This window comes from Ambystoma mexicanum, chromosome 6q (assembly GCF_040938575.1).
Source record: "Ambystoma mexicanum isolate Mex_15411 chromosome 6q, UKY_AmexF1_1, whole genome shotgun sequence".
NCBI lineage: Eukaryota > Metazoa > Chordata > Amphibia > Caudata > Ambystomatidae > Ambystoma > Ambystoma mexicanum.
In genome coordinates this window covers 1282285592-1282299165 of record NC_090937.1, presented here as the reverse complement: position 1 = coordinate 1282299165, position 13574 = coordinate 1282285592, and the positions used below count along the sequence as shown (strand labels likewise).

At 45.7% G+C, this 13574-nt stretch overlaps 1 protein-coding gene across 4 annotated transcripts in view; it reads left to right on the top strand.

The window, feature by feature from the left end:
* LOC138516615 (cytosolic beta-glucosidase-like) overlaps positions 1 to 13574 on the top strand; it is a 677786-nt gene that overhangs the window by 402447 nt on the left and 261765 nt on the right. Inside the window, exon 7 of one of the 4 annotated variants that reach the window (XM_069631882.1) lies at positions 12597 to 12758. The exons of the other annotated variants lie outside the window; for them this stretch is intronic. Coding sequence (XP_069487983.1) covers positions 12597 to 12631 — 35 coding nt within the window. The 3' untranslated portion in view covers positions 12632 to 12758. Of the gene's footprint in view, positions 1 to 12596; positions 12759 to 13574 lie in introns of those variants that run through there. 4 annotated transcript variants of the gene reach the window in all.

Genomic DNA, 13574 nt, shown 5'->3' with positions numbered 1-13574 from the left:
TTTCATTGGCCATCATACAGTTTACGCTCATACGGTAATCCATGGCATCAATGGACTACAGAAACTATGCTAAAACTTATGAGTGTGCACCATTAATTTTCCTCATAGCAACCAATACCACTTAGACCGAGCATCTTTGACATTTAACATTACGATTCATAACCAGAACCAAATCTGCTTCTCTGTGCTGCTGAGGCTCATTGTCATGCGCATCTCGCTTCTCACTACACACCAATAGTACCTCAATTTAGGCGTAGATTGCGATACGATACATGACTATAGACTGCATCTCTTTACAGTACCAGCGCTTCACAGTTCCTACGCGGTGGGCCCCCCAGCCTTAGGGAAACAACAGTTTCCAATACGGCTTTGGCTTACATCTGCTCCCGTAAACCGCAACCATGCGCCCCTATCGGGCGGAGAGGCATCTCTTCCAAAAAGCAGACCCTTACTCAAGTTCCTGGATATCGCCACCGTCGACACCTCCACCTCACGCCTCCACCAGGCGGAGCGACTTTGAAGCACCGTCCCTGCTGTTGTATCAAACACATCCATTCATTGACTTCTGGATAGTGCGACGTGACGTTGCATTGCCAAAAGCACAGGGTCCTTTACTCACAACCGTGTTCCGCTTGTCTCTGCTTTCGCTCAGAACGGGAAAACACCTTTAAGAACATTTAGCCACAAAGTTCCGCAGCTTCGCTGGATCCCCTTTGTTGGATGACAACGTCATCACTTTACAACAGTTCACCGAGGACAGCATAGCTCATACGGTAATCCATGAGCCAACTGTCATTCCTCAAACCATACCATCGCACAGCGTTTACTTTAGCCAAATGTTCTTACAGCCCGCATGGCGTGCCATTCCAAACATTTTATTCAAAACGGACACTTCCACCTTAATTTTGTAGTTCTTGCTGGGCTTAGAAGTTACTTGTGGCCTCAGACACAGCAGTCCCTTAAGAAACAGGCAACTGGTACCGCTGCCAGCCGGCACTCCAGTGGCACCCTTCTAATATGGATCCCTTCCATTTCTAATACATTAAGACCCGGCATGTGCCCTGCACTCCAGGGGCATACATATCACTATGACTCCTTACATTCATTCGCACTCCGTGAGCGAGCATTCCAGGGTTTGCGGGCTGCAAATCCATTACAATGTTCTGGGAGCCATTCTCAGGTGAACCACTTACAGGTCCTTAAACACCTTGTGAGCCCCCTCTCGCCCTCCTGGGCGCAGCACTCCCAATTAGCTATGGGCTGCTGAGCTGGGACAGAAAGACTGTTGCAGGGCTTTCTGCTGTGGGGCTCCTACCTCCTTCCTTGTCCACCCTGGGTGATGGGTATGCTTACTTGGGGGCGGTGATGTCTTCTTCTTTCCTTTATCCTGTTGGTTCCTGCACCCCCTCTGCAGCAGGCCTCTGCAGTCACCCTCCTTTCCAGCTTTCCTTTTTACCAGGGTTCTTCTTCCAGAGATCCTCGTCGCCATTGTAGTAAAGCAATGTCCATGCTTGAGATAGGTTGATTATTAGTAAGTTTACTTCCAGTTCTTAGGTTACATGTTACAGGACAAGACATCAAGTATAAGACAATAGATCACCGGCACCCATCACCCAGGGAGGAAGGCACCAACTGACCTGTAACAGAACACTCACCACAACATTCTCACACTCATACATCAACATTCCACTTGCTACTTGCATGACATCACTGAGCAGCTCAGGCAGGCAGAGGAGTGTATCATAACAGTTCCAAACCCTGCTACCACAGCATTCCCAAGGAGGCGACCCGCTTCCCGTGGTAGATTTGAAAAACAAAACGGCTTCTTTTCAATACCCCTGCACCCTGATTCATAGTATCTTGCAGCCTTTATCCATAGTGGAAAGCACTACGAACATACTCATTTGCTCCATGGGTACTGCGAGAGCCCAAGCATCTTTAACAGAATATTTCTTGCTGACCTAGGAAACATCCAAGTGCCCAGCAATGTCATCCAGTACGTGGATGACTTGCTTGTGTGTAGCAACAGTGAGCAGCACTGCCGAAGAGACTCTATCACACTCTTGCACCTCCTGGCCCGCTAGGGGTATAAGGTGGACAAGGCCAAAATACAGTACTGCCAGCAGGAAGTGCTATATCTAGCTCAGCTGATATCAGCAAACAGCAAAAGAATTATACCAGACACAGCAGCGTCTGTGCACGCCACCCCAGACCCATAACAGTGAAAGGCATGCAGAAATTCTTAGCGCTATGCAACTACTGCAGAGCATCTATTTTAGACTATTCAGCATATACCAGACCACTGTTACAGGCCCTCAATGAAGTACAGAAAGGCAATCACAAACTTGAATGGACAGCTGACAAAATAAAACATTTCAGTGACCTAAACGAAGTGATATCCACTCCCCCAGTGCTCACCACCCCAGTCTATACGCAGGAGTTCTACATATTCTCACATTCTAACAGCAATCTCATGACTACCGCACTAACTCAGAAGAGTACAATGGGCCACATGCCATTGGCCTATTACAGTGGCACGCTTGACTCAGTTATGCACAAGCAACACACGTGAGAACAAGCACTTGCTGCGTTCGCGAGAAAAAAGAGTTCCACAATTGTGATGGGATGTTCCTTCACTTTGTATGTGGAGCATTCAGTGTTCGCCATTCTGGAGGGATCAAAATCTACCCTGCCCCCACAGAGAATATCTGCATATGAGATTATTCTCTGGAGCCCAAACAATCATGTTGTGCGATGTAAGTCAGTGAACCCTGCCACCTTTTTGACAGGAATGTGTACAGTCGAAGACTTGGATACATGACTGTGCCACATATGAAGGGGAGGATGACATTCCCAAGGCAAAAGATAGCCCATTGAAAGAGGGGGAGGTTCTCTTCATTGATAGGTCAGCGACAATTGATCAGGAGACAGGACAAAGACATACGGTTGCCGCAGTAGTGTGCCTTGATGGAGGTGAATACGAGACGTTAGTAATGAAAAGACTGCCCATGCATTATTCGGCCCAAGCAGCAGAGCACATAGCGTTCATTGAAGTGCTGCAGGTGTCACAAGGATTCCACGTGACTATCTATTCGGACTAGGCATGTGTCACCGAACAGTGCATGCCAGTCTATCATGGTGGAAAGGGAGGGGTTTCCCCAGAGCAGACAGTTCCCCGGTACAACATGCTGTGTTGCTAGACATATTGATTACCGCGTTGTCCTAACCCTCTGCAGTGGTTGTCATTAAAACCGCCACCCATACCAACATCACAGACGAAATCTCACTGGGGAACATCGACGTAGAGACGGTGGCCAAAATGGCGGCTTACGTCCCTGTACCCACAATTGCTGAGTACGTTGTGACCATGCCTACAAATTATCAGAAGAATACCCCATATACAGCTGTGCTCATTGCGCAGCTTATCAAACTACAACGAAAAGCACCAGGTGAGGAGAAAGAACTGTAGACCAGGAGGGGGTGTAATCAATTCCTGACTGATCTCTTGTGGAGACAAGAATGCACTGGTAAAGCAGTTATGCCCCCAAAACTATTAGCATTAGCTTTCAACCAACTTCACCACCCCGCCCACAGCTCGAAGCAACACATTGCAGTGGACATACAGGATGATTGTTTTTTCCCCAATCTTCAGGAGCACCTCACCAACATTATCACCACGTGTCAAAGTTTTAGCACAGGCATGATGCAGCAAAAGTTCAACAAAAACATATTCTCTGTATTACGAGGCACATTGCCCCGCTCCATTGGACTGTTGTGTGAGTTACACATAGACTACGCAGACATGGGAGTAAGATGTACTGGGTCCCGGTACCTAATTGTCATGCTCTACCCCTTCTCATGGTGTGCTGAGGCCGGTCCTTGTGCACACCCAGATGCTAAATGTGCTACCAAATTTCTTGTCCGTGAAGTTTTCTCCCAATCGGGTGTGTGCGATGTGTTAAGGTATGACGGCACACATTTTTTTCAATTAACTCTTTAAAGAGATCACAGCACTACTCGTCATTAAGCACCAGATGTGTTCAATTTATCACCCCCAGGCCAACGGAATGGTGGAGAGGATCAACGGTCTGGTCAAGAGAAAATTATCTAAGCTCTGCACCACATGGAAAAAGAACTGTGTGCACTGCATGCGTTTGGCCCTTTTCAGTTCACACACACAACCCAGCAAGGACCACCATTTATCACCCCATGAGGTGGTAACTGGTTAGTGCATAAACACGCCCATATCCCCTGTCAGGAAAGTATCAGATGCCCATAAAGCAGCAGCAGTCTTAGGTGAGGAATTTAACAAGTATTTGACAACCCTAACACGTGCCATTAAGTGCATCTGTCAAAATATTGCACTGTTGCAAGCAGAGGATACCACAGACACCACATGCAGCAGTAAGAAGCTCCCCACCTGCCCAACAGCTGCTGCCTGGAGAATTGATTTACGTAAGATGTTCTGTCAGAAAGTGGAACAACCCCAGATTGCATGGTCTTTACAAGGTTATATTCTCAACCCCCCATGCTGTAAAAGTAAATGGGCTCTGCTGTTGGATACATCTTTCTGATGTACACAGAGCACCCCCAGAAAACACCTTGAGACCCCCCAGACCCTGCATTCCTACCTCAGTGCAATTATATAGCCAACCCGTACTTTATGCACAAACACACCAAGCCAGTACCAAATTGAATTTTGATAAAATCTCTGTCTTTCTGTCTTTCTCTCCCCTCTCTTTTTTCTTTCTCTTTCTTTTTCCTTTATTTTAGGTGCATTCAGTTTTCCATTTCAGAGAAAGAAAACAATGGAGCCAGCATCCTCAGATATGTCTGTATATGCTAGAAAGAATGTTCGCTATCAGACTGTTCCTAGATATTCTTATTCATACACATGTGGACTGCATTTGAGTGCAGCACTATTTGCCATTTTGATGTTTGCACTAGGAATTTATTGGGGAGCTTATTTTATATGGGGAGCTCATATAAAAGAAGGGTGAAACAGGGCATATTGTAAGAAACCTGATGGTATACTCCCAAGCAGTCCTCACAACTCCCCTTTTCACGTGGCCAAGGAGGGCTGACATGCTCAGATCCCAATTCTGGGGGTGAAAGAGGGAGAAGGAATCACATGAATGGGGAAACCTGGGGTTATTATTGGGGAAGGGGCCCAGGTGAGATGCGGTATTACACCAGGGACGAAGGTGAGAAGGACAAAGTCCCTGAACCCTTCATAGGTTGTTCCACATCTACCTCTCTTCCACCCAAAAAATTTCCCTAAGAACCAAGCACTCAGAAACCACAACTCCCAGAATCCCTATGTTTCTTTTTCCTATCCGAACACACTCAGTCATTCTTCTACATGTCCCTCTGATTATCGTTTTTCACACTCCCAATCTAGTTGGGCCAAACACTACCGTTCCCACAATCTCCTGTTTATTTTCCGACAATAATCATGGTCCTTCCCGTTTGTTCCATAAACCCTACAAATCTTGCCCTTCTGAATTTACTGAACCCCCTTTACGAGGGCTATAATTTCATATAACACCTCTTCTCCCTCCTATCCCCTTTCTTGTTTCCACCTCCTACCCCATAGGATACTCTAACACTCCAACTCCCCCCTTTATTCCGACATACACACCTTTGCACACCGTGAGAGACGACGTACAAACACCAAAGCCATTTACCTGACATGTCCCAACTCCAGGGTCAGGCAAAGTCAGGCAATGAACCTAAATCACACACACCTGTCAGCCCTTTCTCTTCCTCACAGAGGGAAAAGGTGGAGCATGAGAGCACAATACGAGCAAGGCAGACCGCAAGATGAGAGAACTAACTCAGCACAGCAGTTCAAGAAGAGGAGAAAGATGGCACAGATTCAGATGTTAGCAAGGAAAGATGTGACCTTGCCCTTTTCGACAGAGGCCCGCGAAACCTCCAGAGAAGGAATCATAAGACCACGAACAATAGACAGTGTGTGTTGCAGCAGATGTCAACGGTACACGGGCGCCCCCTCCGCTGACAGCCAAGCCGGGGAGAGACGCGAGGCCCGATGGCTTTGACTCCACAGATAAGAAAGCCAAACAGTTCATCACAGCCAGTGAGTCAAGGGGAGAGCCGATAAGAAACCAAACTGTGTTGAACGAAAGTAGCAAGCGGCTGGTTAAAGAAAGTACAAGAAACTATTGATACTCAAGGGGAAAGCCAGCATAGCAGATTCAAGCACCATGTGGGTGCTCAATTGAGAAACCATGAGCGATTACCCTTTTTTTGAACTACCATAAACAGAAGGCCTTGGGAGGAAGGTCAGAAGGGGGTCAAAGTGGCCCTACAGGGGACTAATAAAATCCTCTGTAGATTCGAAAGCCTTTGACCAACAGATGATTGTGAAAACAAAGGGAAGTCAATCCTGCATCATAAAGTTGGCAAGAGTGAACCAGACTGAGGGATTGCGACCAGGGGCGAAGTCTGAAGTCCCAATTAATAGTGTGTTGACAAGCGTGAACCCGGCAGAGGGATGTTCACAGTGAACTGTTTAAAAAGACAGTGAGGTTTGTGGATGTTACAGATGAAGATTGTGTTGAAAGCCATAGGGAACCCAGCTGTTGGAGGCTAACAATCGAGAGGGATCTGAGCCCGAACGAGGGGAAACCCAGGGGTGATGAACTATCCTTCTAATACAGAGAATACATTTTTGTTGAACTTTTGGTTAGAGATTTTGAACCTAACAAACCCTCGAAAGCAGGAAAACATAACTTTCAGGGGTTCTAATATCATTAAAGAACTTTCTGAGGATCTGCACCCGGAAGAGGGGGATCCAGAGATGAAGGACATCATCCGAAGTACATGTGAAAATGAACGCTTTGTTTATTATTTGAATACATCAGGCCCACGGCAGCAAGATACTTTTTGATAGAAAAGAGACTTAACCACCGAATGCCCTGATTGCTGAAAGTGGAACTGAACTGTTAGCTTGTGCTGGAAAATGTAAAGCATGTGCTGCGCTCCAGAGTCCTGCCTTATCCCGTGCTCAAAACATGGGGAAGGGTGACCTGACTGACGCATCCTGACTTATTATTTGTGAACACTTCTTTCTTCCCTGTGAACCCTGTCCCACACTCTTTGTTTGTATTTAGCGTAAGGATTGGCAATAGGTATTTAGGCCCTTTTTTTTTACACAATGCGACTAGGACTGCCTTATTATTATTTGATGGTTTTTTGCTCCCAACTTAGATTTGGGCTTAGATTAGGCATTTTTCCAAACCACATATACAGTTTAATAAATACCCTTCAACTGTGATCACTTGTGTCTGTCTTTACTGTTGCCACCATGAGTTCCTTACAATATCCATAAACATGACCCACATTACTGTCAATATGCACAATAGTAGTGATGACAGTAGTAACAATAGTAGTAACAATAACAATAAGTCAACAGAACACCCCAGTACATATGAGTATGACGATGAGCACAATATTAGAACACCTTTTTCCCATTGTTTTCAAAAATGTTTTTAACAATATGACCATTTATAATAATGTTAGCACCAAAGGTAGCATGAGTAAACCCACTGGCCCACACCCACAGAGGATGAGGAAATGGCAAGTACGAAGGGCTAAGTACGACACATTCCATGGGCTAGGCCTGGATGTGATTGAAGACGTACAACACCCTGAAATGACTAATAGCTGTCTGACGAATGAACTTCCGGGGCACCAGTGCTCCTGGGATAAATATCTGTTTCTAAACCATCAGTCAGCCCCACACCTCTAGTACACCAAAAGGGATCCAAACAGATTGGAACGTAAGTAAATTATAAACCTAATTTTCCAATTTTGGTAATGTGGACGGAACGGCAGGCTTATCTCTGCAAAGTCGTGGATCGTTGGTTAGTTGCAACACAGCAAAAATACAATTATTACCCAATGATAAAAGGGGACTGTTATCTACTTTATTATTATTACAACATACTGTTCTAGCACACTAAAAAATACAGCGCTCCCTGTAAACGTACAGAGTATAGAGACAGCTGTGGGCAGTTCGGCAAGCAAGGCTGGACGGATAGCTAGAGGCTGGCCTACACAGCGGCTCAGGGTCAAGAATCATTGTCTCTGTACTGGTTGGCAGATCTGGAACGCTGGTTGAGGGGTCTTGGACGGCTTTAGTGACTACAGCGTGACAACAGTCACTGGTGCAACTGGTCACGGTTCGAGGGCTCAACTGCCTCGAAAATGGCCTTAAAAGATGGACACTGGTTGATGTTTGTCGTGGCACTCCTCCTAGCTTCTTCGCAGGGCTTGTGTCTTCCTTTAAGGCGGACAGCCCAAAGCTGAAGAGAGTGTTTGCAGGCAATGGCCTTGTCCTTTCTTTAGAGACTCGCTGGCACTTCTCATTTAGGAAGCTTGCTGGGAGAACCTAGCAGGGCACACTGTGTGCTGGCTGGGTTCTGGCTCTGGAGTTGCTGGACGGGTCCTATGAGTCTGGTATCTCCCTCTGTTCACTGGGAGATGTTTTGGGGAGGGATCTTGCTTCCCTATTGGAAATCGGCCTGCCTTCACAGGCGGAAGTTGTAAGGCAGACTGTACCTTCAGCCAGGGTCCAAATGAGTCTTTCTTACTCCTTTCAAAGTCGTTGGATGATCTGCCAAGTGAGGGTCTCAGCCCTCCTGTAAAGCCAAATGGGCCCCAATGATTGGTGCAGGCTAAGCCTAACTTAATGAACCAATCTTGGGTCTCGCAAACTATCTTCTGTTATGCTTGAGTTAATAACCAGAGTGCTTTGCAACAGGAAAGGTAAGGGGTGACAAAATGTACTACTAAATCCCACCCTTCTTCCTGTCTGTTGTGGATCAAAGTGTCTCTCTGGTTAATTGAGCTCTCTGTGACTCTTGATCGAAGCGCAGGTCTTGCTTGAAGTATGTGGCGAGAAAAGACTTCTGTCTCTATCAAATTACATACTTCTTCCCTCTGAAAGAGGGTTCCCTGCAGTAAACAGTTGTTCCAGACCTGCCATTCACTGCCCTTCATACAGAGGGGTGGGAGCCAGATTCAAGTTGACACATTGCATATCAAAGAAGTGCTAGTGTCCTGCCCCCTGTTGAACTTAGAGACAATAGAGAGGGCAGATCCATGGGGCCTTTGATATTTTAATTAGGCTGGCCATGGGCAGATGAAGGTGTTACCTTCCCCCTTCCTGAGATGCTTTGATGTACCTGTGGCTGTCACATTCCTGCTAAATGCGACAGGGAAGACTGCGCCTGTAGGCTGTGTCTCCCCGGAGTACATATGACTATCTGTTTGTTGTGCAGTGAGCCGCGGAGAATGTTTGCAGATTAGCCCCACACATTTTCTGAAGTTTATCTCCCATCATTCATTTAAATTACAAAACTTCAAAAAAAGCCCAGGCGAGCACCCACGCCCCATGCAGATGGTTGAATTCCTCACAAGCTGGTACACAGATGTGTGTGCAGTAGGGAGACAAACAGCAAATGGCAGTTGCTACGCATGTTCACTAATCCCACCCACGTCATGAGCACCCAAAGTATTAGTACCACAGGAAATACCAATTATAGAGGCACAGTGCCTGGCTCATCTAGCCCTATGTAGGGTTAAAGGCACCTTCCAGGCACACAGAGTATGACTAGATCTCATCGATCCAGATCCCCTGCAATCTAACGATAATCTGAGAGACATTAAATGCCTGCAGCAGCCATATTTGGTGATCCAAGGACTTAAATATATAAACAGCAGGTGGCAAGAGACCGCACTTAGTTGTCTGGCAAAAGGCGTCCTAGGATATGAAGAGGAACTCCTGGCTCAAATGGAAGCAACCTGCACACAAATTTGGACAGAGCATATCTCAAAGTTGACATGGATTGTGGCGATAGAAAAACCAGTGAAAGTGCAACGAGAAGAAACGTATGAACTTTGCTTCCACAGTGAAGGAACTATTGTTAAAGGCTCCAATGAAAAATGCAACAAGCCCCCCCTTATTCCAGACCTGAAGAAGGGCATGGCAGTGTTGATGGATTACTATTTGGTCTGCGGCCAACAAGCATACTTGCACCTCCCACCATCATAGATGGGCTATTGTTCGCTGGCCACACTACACTCAGCGCTACTAGCAATCCCAGAAGAACACCTGCATGGGGGCCAATACCCGACACAGCCATGACGGTTTCTCCCACATTTGAAGAACAGAACCCGATGCCACCATCAGAATTTCGCATCCTACATAGAAAAAGGCAGTACGAAAAACTGCGCAGGAAGAAGAGGTCAAAGGACCTATCTAGAGACTCTGCCACATTGCATGCTGAATCCCTGAAGAGTGTAGACTGTTCAGTTTGGCGGGATTCTTTTTCGCCTCCCTATTGTTACCTGCCATGCAAGCAGTGGCCAACGCAAAGTGGCTGTAAATACTATGCTGGCCACTGGTCCAGTTGGCGAATGACACAGAGAATGGGTTCAATATCATAAAGGTTGAACTGCGTGCCCTAAGGCTGATGACAATGCAGAATCGCTGCATCCTCGATATGCTGATGGTGATGGAATGAGGCATGCACAGAAAAATCGGGAATTATTGCTGCACATTCGTGCCTCCCGAAGACACGGAGAGTGGGTGATTATACCACATGGCCTAGGAGTCTGCATGAAGAAAGAAGGTGTAATACAAGGAAATTACTGGTTCGATGTTATATTCAATTGTACCTCATCCTGGCTAGGAGCCATCAGGAAGATGCTTCTGCCTGTCATTGTGTTCATCTTGGTCATCTTCTGTAGCTGCCAAATGGGCCTCCGGTGTTGTGCCAAAGCAGTGCCTAGTAGCACAATGATGATGGTTTCAATTAGGGTTTCAAAAGTACCTCACAATACAAAAAGATATTGAAATATAAACTGACCATGCCATACTTCAAATGCTTCCTATCCCCTATGGAGATGAAGTGGACCGTCTGTATCACACCATTATTGCCCCACCCTCTGGCCCTAAGAATTATGAGAAGGTATGGGTTGATCTGGCAGGAGACAGGGGATGTATTTACATGACATGCACTCCTGAGGAATATGCACGATCAGTGGAAAGCTTACGGTCAGTGTGCAGGGTCTGGATACCACAAAAGGGGACCCCACCATATGAGGAAGCAGTGAGAAGGGAGAATGAGTGCATGCATGGGGGGGGAATTTGTTACTGTAGAAGTAACGAAAGGGGGGAATGTTGGGATGGGAGGAAATCCACTCCATCCCCTAGACACTTTAGGGTGAGGCAAGTCCCATTGGAGGAACTATGATACACCAGGGGGCAGGGGGATGCTCTAAAGGTCCCCACATGATTATGATATTGTACTCAATTTAGATATGTAGAGATAGTGTGCGCATATAGCTAGACACCATTTTGCAGATAAGAAGTAGCCATAGTTGAAGCATGAGGCCTGGATGGCCATGCAGTATTTAGTGCGATACACACAAGCTGCGAGTCTGAGGGAGAAATAACAGACCCAAGCACTGATGAGAAAGGCCCATGCTGCTAACTTCCACTGAAACCCCTCTTTGGTCCAAAGTTGTTGCCAATATGTGTATCCCTAGAAAGAATGTGCCCCGCAAGGCCACGAGACAGTGCTAGGTGCCTTGGTGCATGTTTTATCACAAACAGGCCAGAACAGGTCCCTGACTCCCACCCAGCTAACCACGAGTGATAGCCCTACAACTGTCTGAGTCCCAAGAACCCTTAATTGCGAGATACCACCTGACCGCCGACCACCGCCCATAAACCAATCAGCCATAAAACATCTAAACGAATGGTCACCCTACCTTTATTTTACAATGACATAATTTGTAATGCGAGGTACAGGGGGGTATACATTATAGTTCAAAGCGAGGGTGGAAGCCTTGGAAGCCCGGATGACGCGATTGGGAAGAGTGAAATGTGTGTGGGTCAGAGTGACCTAGAGACTCCCCCTGTACCAGCCTATGGCATGCTAGGTGCCCTATGTAAAGATAGAGTAGGACTGTTAGAAACTGTATCTAATTGATTCGTCAACCTTGGTTCCCTGAAGTCGATGACCCCAGCCGATCCCACATGATGGAAGATGGAGAAACAGGGCTTGGACCAATGGCCTGGCATCCCCGATGGAGTAGGCTGACTGTGTATTGGGTCGCACCAACCAGCCAAACAGTGTTTTACTGTATAAGAGTGATGCAGTGTCCCCTTTTAAGTATCTGCTTGCACCCCGTTTGCTCAGAAAGTTCCTTGGCAGCAGAGTTCTTTGCTGGCACACCTATTTTGTAGGAATAAAAACGTGTTATCCTTGCAAGAGTTACTTGGGCTTTTTTCCCTAGCAGGTTGCATTTTTTCTGGTGTGAGTGTTTAGGGGTTTACCTTCAAAATCAATTACCATAATTTCTATCATCTCAATTCTAAACGTGCCAATTTTATCAAGTGCTCAATTTCCATATCACCATTTTGGTGAAAAATCAGATCTATTTTGCTGAAGATCGAAACCTTACTGCTACTTTTTCTTATTCTGAGACAACATTATGGAACATTCCTTAACAGGCACTTTTTATCTTTCATGTTTTCCCTTTTCATGAATTTTTTCCAGATTTCTGTTCTTGCCTTTGCCTACCTCCGTGTTGACTCAGGGGCCAGTGGCATACATCTTGATGCTGGATGCAGGTTCTAGTGCACCATGTAAATCTTCTCTTGCCAATGTTGAGACCATTGTCTCCTTTTTCCTTCTTATTGCTTCTTGTCTTTAATCCGCAATTTAATTAAAGTTTCTTGAGCCAAGCAGATCATCCCAGTTTATTTATGTATTTATATATTTATTTATATATTTGACATTTATTACAATGCACAAAACCCTCAGGCATCTAGCTAGTTACAGTGAGTGCTTGATACATTTCTTGGGAGCAGGTTACAATGAGTGCTTGTTACGTTTCTTAGGAGCAAGTTACAGTGAGTACTAGTTACATGTCTTGGGAACAAGTGCATACAAGGAATTACAGTAAAATGGTGAAGGTGCACTGACATACTTCTCTTGTTGGGGGTGGATATTTCAGGCATACAGACACCGTAGGACAGATAGGTACAATATGCTAGTAGGCAGAGCAAGACCTTATGTTTTCAAGAGTTCTTAATCATCTGAGATATTCATAAAACGTATAGGTAATCCGAGAAAACATTGTAGATTTTGTTTCTGTAACAATATAGTTAGAGCTAAAACATTAAAAGTAAGTGAACTTTATATTTTAAAAAGGATTATAGACACCAATGATTGTGTGTAAATATTCTGTTTGTTTTGCCATTGTGCCCTGGAACACATCCAAGCATTTACCTACTTCCTGAGCTCTGGCAAAGCGATATATGATATGATATGATATTGCGTTTGTAATGCGCCTATACACAAGTGTTTAATATAAACATGAAAGGCTGTGGAGAGGGGAAAAAGGGATCCTTTGGATCAGTGTTTTTGCTAGTTTAATGTACACATAGGCGTTGGCCTTTTGTGGCGGACTGGATGACTCACTGGATATTTTCCATCCATAGGCTCTGGCAATAGCGGCTTCGGGTACAGATA